The sequence below is a fragment of the Diadema antillarum genome, unplaced genomic scaffold (genome assembly GCF_040938485.1).
Source record: "Diadema antillarum isolate AM-2024a unplaced genomic scaffold, OU_Dant_1.0 seq00000425_RagTag, whole genome shotgun sequence".
Taxonomy (NCBI): Eukaryota; Metazoa; Echinodermata; class Echinoidea; order Diadematoida; family Diadematidae; genus Diadema; species Diadema antillarum.
Window position 1 is genome coordinate 16676 of NW_027271407.1, and position 9438 is coordinate 26113.

The window sequence follows — 9438 nt, forward strand, 5'->3', positions numbered from 1 at the left end:
ACATACAATTTGTATGAAACGATTGTCTTAGTACAACTGAGCATCGGATTTTTTTTTCAAGATTTTTCGAGGTTTTTATTTGCCTGGCTATCATCTTCGATTAATACAGTGCGAATAACTAGGTATTTTTGTTTTAAACTGGCATAATCCATTTATGATAACATCATCCGAAACCATTTAAGCCAATTGCATCCAACTGATAATCATGTTCCATCATATAGTGCACACATTAGTATACTGCTCGCCCCCCCCCCCCGAAAAAAAATAGGTTAAAAGACCTATATTTAGCCAACAAGCTTTAGCCATATAATCATCAACTATCCAATTTCAAGATTAAAAGCACAGCGCTTTGACAAAGTCACGATGACAGGAACCAGGCTATTCTCTGTGTGGGACTACTTGGTGTTCGCTGTCATGCTCCTAGCTTCAGCAGTCATCGGTATCTACGCAGCGCTCACAGGAGGGCGTCAGCGGACTGCCAACGAGTTTCATCTCGGAGATCGCAGAGTGAATATCTTGCCTGTCGCACTCTCCATGATGGTGACCTTAAAATCTGCTGTTTCAGTCATCGGAAGTCCAGGAGAGGTCTACGTCTACAACGCTATGTACGCCTGGTTTGCAGTTACCACGTGCATTAGTTCATTTCTCGCCATCAGATGGATCCTCCCAATCTATATGAGACTCAACTTGACAAGCATTTACGAGGTAAGTCAATTTGAAAGCTTACCAGAGAAGCAGGTTAAGTACTTCAGTTGTACGAAATATCATTATGATAAATCATCAACGGCTTTCTCATCAGACGTATTCAAAATAATTCATTACATAGCATTACATGAACGCAATCATATCTTAAGGTATATAGGAGGAGGGGGTGCACGTCACGAGACCGACAGTGACAATGAGTCATTACAGCCCATGAGTTGAACAGCCCACAAGTTACACAGCTCACAAGTCATACAGCCCATGAGTTCGACACTAAGCAAACAAGGCCCACGAGACCGACACATTAAGCGCCGTGTTGTATTTGTCAAATTCGTGGTCGGTTTTTGCTTAGTGTCGAACTCGTAGGCTTTATTTGCCCAGTGTTGAACTCATGGGCTGTATGACTTGTGAGCTGTATGACTCATAGACCTGTTTTCAATGTCGAACTCATGGGCAGTATGACTCGTGGGTGTCGGTCTCGTGGGTTGACCCTGGAGGAGGAGACCGATGGATAACCAGTTTGCTTCACTAGATAATGATCTCTATCTGTGCAAAAATGTACAATTTTTTTCTCTCTCTGACTGAATGAACAACAAACAGACACACACACACACACACACACATATATATATATATATATATATATATATATATATATGTATATATATATATATATATATATATATATATATATACATATATATATATATATATATATATATATATATATATATATAACTATATACATACAAGCTGTGAATCTCAACCTAAAGGGAGTCGGTCTATATTTACAGGATTTTGGATAAACCCTGTGATTCAGACACCAGGGCTGATTTTGGCCGAATTTCAAAAGCATTGTTGTTGTTGTTGTTGTTGTTGTTGTTGTTGTTGTTGTTGTTGTTGTTGTTGTTTTGGGGGTTCGTTTTCTGTCTCTTTCGAACAAAATAGAGAATTTTGTCCCACCTTCATAGTGGTTTCATGTATAATCATGTGCAAATACGGAACTCTTCTGTACATCAAAACATGATTTGACTTCAGTACAAAATGAACAAAATTATGTCTTTCACAGTTAGTGTATTATAATAATTTGTAAGAAATCAACAATTCAGATTGCGAAGAATCATCCCACCTTTGCACCTCTCTCTGGTTTTGACAGTACTTCGAAATGCGATTCAACCGAGCCATGAGACTGAGTGGTTCGCTGGTTTACTCCCTGCAAACAGTAAGTAATTGTTCCTTCACTAGTTCGTCTACCTGACATCAATAATGCCTAAAAGACAAATGGAGGATGATTACCTTTGTCATTAATTACGGAAATGCCTTGATAGTTTCTTTTTAAAATTATGGAAGTCCAATGTAATTGTAATCGCTGGGTGGGGGGGGGGGGGGTGGGCTCGAAGTGGAATGGTACTATTGGAAGCATCAAGGCCCAAAATTTCAAACATTAACTTGAAATTATTCAAAGTTTTCATGTTTGTTTAATATTTTGTTTTATATTTTGGATCAAATACCTGAACAAAGGAAGAGAAAATGAGGCGAGAGGTCGTGTGGTTGATGCGATAATTGTGGAGGGATCATACAGTGATCATACAGTGTAACAGTTGCTTTGTGAAATTTCACAAAGTGACCGCGAGATGTCAAAATCGCTTTGGTGATGTCACTTTTTATACAGCACTTACATCATTAATACAGTTGCATTTCTAAATTACTAGTGCTTAAATCTCACAAACACACTTATAATCTGTGCAGTTTTAAGGGCAGTTTTCTTTTACAAATTTCAACACGCCAATCTTAATAACATTGAGAGACCGTAGCATTTGCCTGTGCAGCTCCCAAACTGAGGAATGACATACTATTACAAGTCAGGAAATCCCCAACTGTAGCAGTCTTTAAATTACGACTCAAAACACATCTTTTCATTTAACTATCTATCATCATCAAGTACATCAGAAGCTTTTGCAGCGCAGAAGAGTACAGTATAGAGGTTTTGCGCTTTGTAAATTGATATTATTATGATATCATTCCACAGTGACAGTACAAAGCCGCGCTTGATGTCACAATATTCATGATATTGCTTTGCTACATTCTCAAAGAGCAACGTACCGCACGAGAAGCAGCGCACGATGTCACAATTGCTTTTTGCCATCATTTCGTAACATCTTGCTACATGTATTTCTTTGTTTTGTTTGTTTGTTTGCTCATTTCCCATCTGAGAAGATGGCTGGATAGCCCATATTCAGCTACTTAAAGCTGGTCTTCCATGGGGTCCAGTTGGATGTGAGGTGGGACCACTTCACCGGGTTAAACACCCTGCTCTTTGCGATGAATGAATGAAGCGGGATCTTTTACGTGCATGAGTTGTGACTCTCTCATACACGGGACCTCCATTTTATGTCCTATCCGAGGGACAGAGTGTTTTGCCTCTTGCTAGAGGGGACGGTATGCTTACACACAACATTGCTCAGTCCAGACTCGGGTTCGAACCCGGGCCGCGTGAACGTGAGGTAGACGCGCTACCGACTGAGCCAACTCACCGCCCTTGAAGATTTGTAGAAAGCCGTGATAGAAGGTGACGTCATTTTCCATAGAGTAAATCATGTAGTGTCATACACGCCGGCATTCTGAAATAGTAAAAAGATCACGTAACGCTGATCTTTCAACTGATCACTGCAGAATATTTCTATTAATTGATATGCAAAACATAATGCTCCATACACCTTGCTTTCACTGTAATTATCAATGTAATAACTGATTTATCAGTGGATATCGGTAATTTACATGCTAAGTTGTCAGATTTACTGTTCAGACTTCCATCATTTCTCAATATCTGCATACTATATTTTTCTTTAATAGCTTCTCTACATGGGTATCGTTCTCTACACCCCTGCCACAGCACTAAATGCAGGTAGGTAATAACATAATCATAGGGACCACCAATCAATTTCGCGATTTTTGCACTTTGGTATAAGCAAACAGAAAATGATACCAGTTACCGTCGAATATCGTAATATAGCCGAAAAGTGATTCACAAATAAAAGAGATACAAAGTAGGTTTGTGTGTACAAACTTAAAACAAAATCACTTCGATAGGCCTACCCAGAAAATAGTCTATTCTTGTTATCATTAAAAAACATTTTTTTTTTTGTTTATGTGTAATATACTATCGTTTTCCATTCGTCCCTATAGTAACCGGCATTGACCTATGGACTGTCGTGATGTCTACTGGAGCAGTATGCATCTTCTACAGCACAGTGGTATATCTTGCGTCGTTACTTCTGTCCTATAACTCCAGGGAGCATGATGACAAAGAGTGTGGTATTTGATATCATGCTATAATTTGGTTGTCACTGTTGCTGATTACAACTTTTCAAATCAAGTTTCTGGACTATTTAAGCAAACAATCATAACATGAAGATTTGCATCCATGCTATTGTAGGTGATAACAGCGGGCATCATTGCAGCACAGCACAGCAATTAAGCTTCTAATAGCCTTCATCAGCGTACTCACGCCAGTCTAGCTAGTATATGTCTTGTGTATATGATAGTTACCTGCAACACTGTTTCCGTGTCAGCTTTTTTAAAATTAAAAGCTGATATACATAGCAAATCAAAGTACTTGAATTTTTGCTAGTAAATTTCATTTACTTGATTTTCAACAAGGTGTACTTAACTTAATAGTTTTAGCACGAAAAAAATGAAATAACGTAATTTGCATAGGTACAAAAAGCACATTTATACATAACGTTGGAAAAAAAATCCATATCGCTGTTGAAGGTAACAGAGTGCTAATGTAATAATGCCTAATGATTGAAGTCATGATTTTACATTAATTTACTACAACCATCACATTTACTAATGATAAACCTATCACTCCATGTTTAAAATAATTTTATATTGTAGGGCTCTGGCTCCTCAATCCCAATCACTGTAAATGCTGGTGTTCATTATGTTCCAGAGTGTGAATCTTGCTTCAATAACTGCAAGCCCATTTATTTTTCTTACCCTTTTTTTACCCTATTTAAGGTTACGAATCCCAACCGGATGATGGATCTCTTCGATCGTGAAGGGTTTTTGAAATCTTAAAGTTTGACAGTCAAAGATTCCTCGCCAAAGTCTGAAAGAAATTTTAATAAAATTATAGTTTTCTTTCCTGAAATAAATGTAAATAAACACAGAAGTGTGCAATTTTTCTTGTGCTATTCATCAAAACAACAACGAACAAGTCTTGTGAAAAACGGTTTTGAGTTGTGGTTTTTCTTTTTATTTTGAATTTCTCCTTTGAGATTCGTTATTTCTGTTGATTCAGGGAGGCATCAAGGCAGTTTTATGGGCAGATACTTTGCAAGCCTTAGTGATCGTCAGTGGTTTAATGGCCGTCATCGTCAAAGGCACAATCGACGTCGGGGGCGTTGATGAGGTGATCAGGAGAGGTGTAGAAGGAAACAGAATCTATTTTACTGAGTGAGTTTGGGCATTTCTATTACTGGTGACTGTTTGGAAATGTGCATAATTGTACCAAGACATTGTCAGACATTCAATACTTTTGATAAAGATGTATTATGACAGGCGCATATGTATATAGGACAAGGTAAAGCATGTTAAGCTGTTAAAGGGATGGTGCAGTTTCGGTTGAGATGGGACTTCAGGGGCCCATTTCATAAAACTTGCCATCAGTGACAAATTGTCATAGATGTGACAAGCTACTGAAATCCTTTTCATCTGATTGGCTGAGAGCAAATTTGTCATAGAAATGTGGCAGTTGTCACTGATGACAAGTTTTGTGAAACAGGCCCCGGGTGACCAACAGTTTTTGATGATGATGTTTTTTTTCAGATAATGAGAAACCTCTTATGGAATAGGAAAGAACATTTGATTCTGAGAGGATGTCAATGTTTATTTGATGAAAATTAGCTTTGAAATGGCTGAGATATCCAGAGTAAAGTGGTCCTAAAAGGGGGACCCACCTTTTATTCGGACCTCTTTGGTTTACTTGTTTGATATTTCATCCATTTTAAAGCCGATTTTCGTCAAAAAACCTTTGAATTCCTCTTAGAATTGTATTTTTAACATTTCAAAAGTGGCTTCTAACGTGTCTAAGTAAGCCCTATCTTATACAAACTTGAAAGATTAATTCTCACCTGAACCGATACTATATCTTCCCCTTAAGCTCAGTAAACTGACCAAAAAAAAATATGTCTTTATCCCAAAGTTTTCATGCTTTAGAATACACTGTCAGACTGTACAGCTGTAATGAACGGGATCTTTTTTGTTCATAACAATAGGATGTGTCCGGATCCTCGCGTAACGTATTCAGTCTGGACTATGTTGTTCGGTAACACTTTTTTGCAACTCTGCATGTTCACGAACCAGATGATTGGTCAGCGACTATTGGCCTGTGGATCGAAGAAAAAAGCTCAAATGTAGGTACCATGCTAGTTATCAAAACAATTCTGGAATTTTTGAAAATTATTTATTGCATAGTTTCTTTTGTTGTTGTAGTTATTGTTATCATTATCGTTATTGTTATTGTTATTGTTATTATTGTTATTCTGGAAAGTGTGGATCAATCAGGATATTTATGGTTGCTTTGACCTGTGAGAGAGTAGAATGTTAAAGGATAAAGAGTTTTGATAATGGTTGCAGATATAGTATGAATAATCATCATAGCAATGATAATAATTTCATTGACTAAGGTTACTTTGATAACAATTGTACAGGAGATTTGTTGAGATCGAGCATTTGAATTCATTTCAGCAAACAGAGAGTTTGTATGGGCTTACGTCACGAGGTATAGGACACCAACAAGTCACACACCCCACGAGTCATCATAGACCTACTGACCACAAGTCATACTATTGCCCACGAGTTGTGTCTCAAAATTAGGCCCACGAGCTTATGTACTGCACTTTTGTATAGCTCCATCGTCATTTAATTTCGTTTTGTTTAAATTTGTCACACCCATATAATTAATTTTGATTTTATTTGAGAAGCAGAATAAATAAGAACGAACACACCCTTCTTTTCAATTTTTAGATCAAGACTATATCTGTATGACACGTGGGTGTCCAGCTCCTGAGATGACCCGTGCAAGACAGTTTTGTGGGGAATTGTCAATTTTGTATATTATCATTATTGTTGTTATTGTTATCATCATCATCATCATCACAACATCATCGTCATCATCATCGTTATTTACTCTTTAATGCTGCTATTACAATCAAGCACTTGCTGAAGATGGCCTGCTCCTGCCTTTTTTCTTCCTCTTTACCTGGTGGGAACAAGTTTATAGGCGAATCCTTTTATCTCACTGTCGTTATGTTTACACTTTAAAGATTGTTTTGATCATTTTAGTATACTGGTTTGTTATTTTGATGTCAGATACATGTGTTGTCATTTTCATGTATGATTTCCACAAAAAAAAAAATGCAGAAATAACATCATACTGAACTGAACTGAAACCCTCTGTGTATGTCTTTGGGGGGAGGGCGGAGGGGGTGGGGACTTGTACCCACACCGACCACTCAAATTGTGAGGTGCCTATCCCATCCTCCCTCCCCCTTGTCTGTATATCTATAATACGATATTATTGTTGAAAGTGTCATAACAGTCAAGATAGTCTTATTTTGCTTGCTACTTTGCAGGGCTGTAGGAATCGCTGCTATCTCTAATATATTCCTCACTTACCTCTGCATTGTTGCTGGACTGGTGATGTACGCATATTACAAAGACTGTGATCCTTTGACCCAAGGTGTGGTTAGCAACAGAGATCAGGTAATACTGTTTAGAAATCATACTTATAATGATCATAATCACGATGTACGTAGATAGATACCGTTTCTAGTATAATGTAGTCCTAAATTTACCAAGAAGCATAATTATGTTTTTCAGTCCTGGCAGTGGATGGGTAATTATTTTCTTCTGTTCTGCTTAGCAATATATTTAGTGAAGTAGACGAGTCGTTGTGATAGTTTCAAAATGTAAATTTTTATCCTCGGTATAACATTACTCAAATTTTGTCTTACAGCTATCCACCAATGTACCTATAAATGAATGTGTAGGCCTACATAATACTTTTCGACTTGTACTTTGATGAATGAACAGTGGCACAATTGATAATGAATATCTATGTAACACTTTCAACAGTTCAAACGTGTGCTTTACTGTACGGACTACACTGTAAGTGCTGGGCACTGTGGGTTCATGCTTCGCATTGTGGTCTGGGGAGGTGGAATTTCGTCTTCTTCGTCTTAAACAATGACGTTCTCTCCACAATCAGTGTGGGTAAATCAAGCCGGCCAGCCGTGCAATAGATCCTATTTATAAAATGGGTTCAAGAATGTAGCCAATTGGAAGCGCTGAAATGAGTCACGTGTGCGTGCATTATTTTCTTCAGGTAAGCACTAAGAAGAGTCTCTCTTCCACCTCCCTGGCCTGACGTACGTCACAATGTTTTACACTAGCAGTGCGCACTCAATCAGTTGTTACAAGTGCGTCACGCGCTACTATACGCGCTGTCAATCCTGTAAACAACTTCTAGTTCGGGCCGCGGGCTGCCACAACAGCCGGCGGCCTTTCTTGTGCATAACAGTACGTGGCGTACGTATACTCTTATACGTACGTACCTAGGTGAGTGTGCGGGATTTCCGAGTGCGACGTGCGTAAATGTTTGGGACGAACATCTTCGGACATCTTGACTTTTGAGCGAGTGCTACATGTAGCTGACTGGTATTGACCCACAAAGGTACGTGAATAATGCTGTTAGTTTTCGACCCATTTTATAAAACTAATGATGCACAGGATTATTTCGTGGCGTTAGTGAAGGTGCGGCTCACTCTCGAGTATTGACAACGGTTGCAAACATGCACTCGGCTGCGCCTCGTGCATGTCGCACCATTGTCAATACTCTCGAGCGCGCCGCACCTTCACTAACACACTCTATCCTGTGCATCATTAGTATAATAAGACACGTTTGTGTATCGTAACGCATTGATGCATATTGATATACGCGCACCCGTTTGCGCTGCCAGCAAGACCTATACGAGCCAGATCTAGATCTAGGCCTATCTGTTGGTCCTCCTCCTAGATAGGCTTGACGGTAGATCTGCTTTGGTCTAGATCAGGCCCATATCAAGTCTTGTATTATATATTCAATGTTTTATCATTCATTCGACGGTTCGAATGTTACATTCGGTGCAAGTTTAACCGTTCTATTCAACTCCGCTTTTCGTCGTTGAACAACGGTTAAAGGGTGTGTACAGTTCTGTAACCGGAGGGCCAAACCCCAAAAAGTCGCTTACTTTTCGAGTGAGTTGCACTCTCTCTACAAACTAAGTAGACCATGCTTATTTTCAAGCTTTGATTGTAACAAACAAGATTCCACTGGTCTACCTCAAAAAATTTGTTGCGAAAGCCTCCAAATCCAAGATGGCGTCCAAAATGGCCGCCATATTTACTGAATTTGTTATTTGAATGATAGAATTTGATAGAAACATCAAATTTCAACAAATTTGATGTCATATGAAAGAGAATAAAATTTCCTATAAGTTGATACCATTTTTGTGGGTTATTGTAATAACTGGATTGAGATTTTAAGGAAAAAATCTCATTTTTTTGATTTTTTTCTCAAAAAACGAAAATTATGAAAATGCTTGATTCAGCATAAATCCAAGAGACACCAAAGTATTATCTTGAAACTTTTCAAAAATTTTGTTCACTATATAATTAATATTTGGAGAA

The 9438-nt window shown here is 38.2% G+C and overlaps 1 protein-coding gene across 1 annotated transcript; it reads left to right on the top strand.

Annotated features, from left to right (window-relative positions):
- Positions 1-363: 363 nt before the first annotated feature.
- LOC139732485 (sodium-coupled monocarboxylate transporter 1-like) lies at positions 364-5167 on the top strand. Its single transcript, XM_071643348.1, has 5 exons — positions 364-705; positions 1859-1924; positions 3556-3607; positions 3889-3956; positions 5009-5167. The coding sequence occupies exons 1-5, from the start codon at positions 364-366 to the stop codon at positions 5165-5167; spliced, it is 687 nt and encodes a 228-aa protein (XP_071499449.1).
- The last annotated feature ends 4271 nt before the right edge of the window (positions 5168-9438 follow it).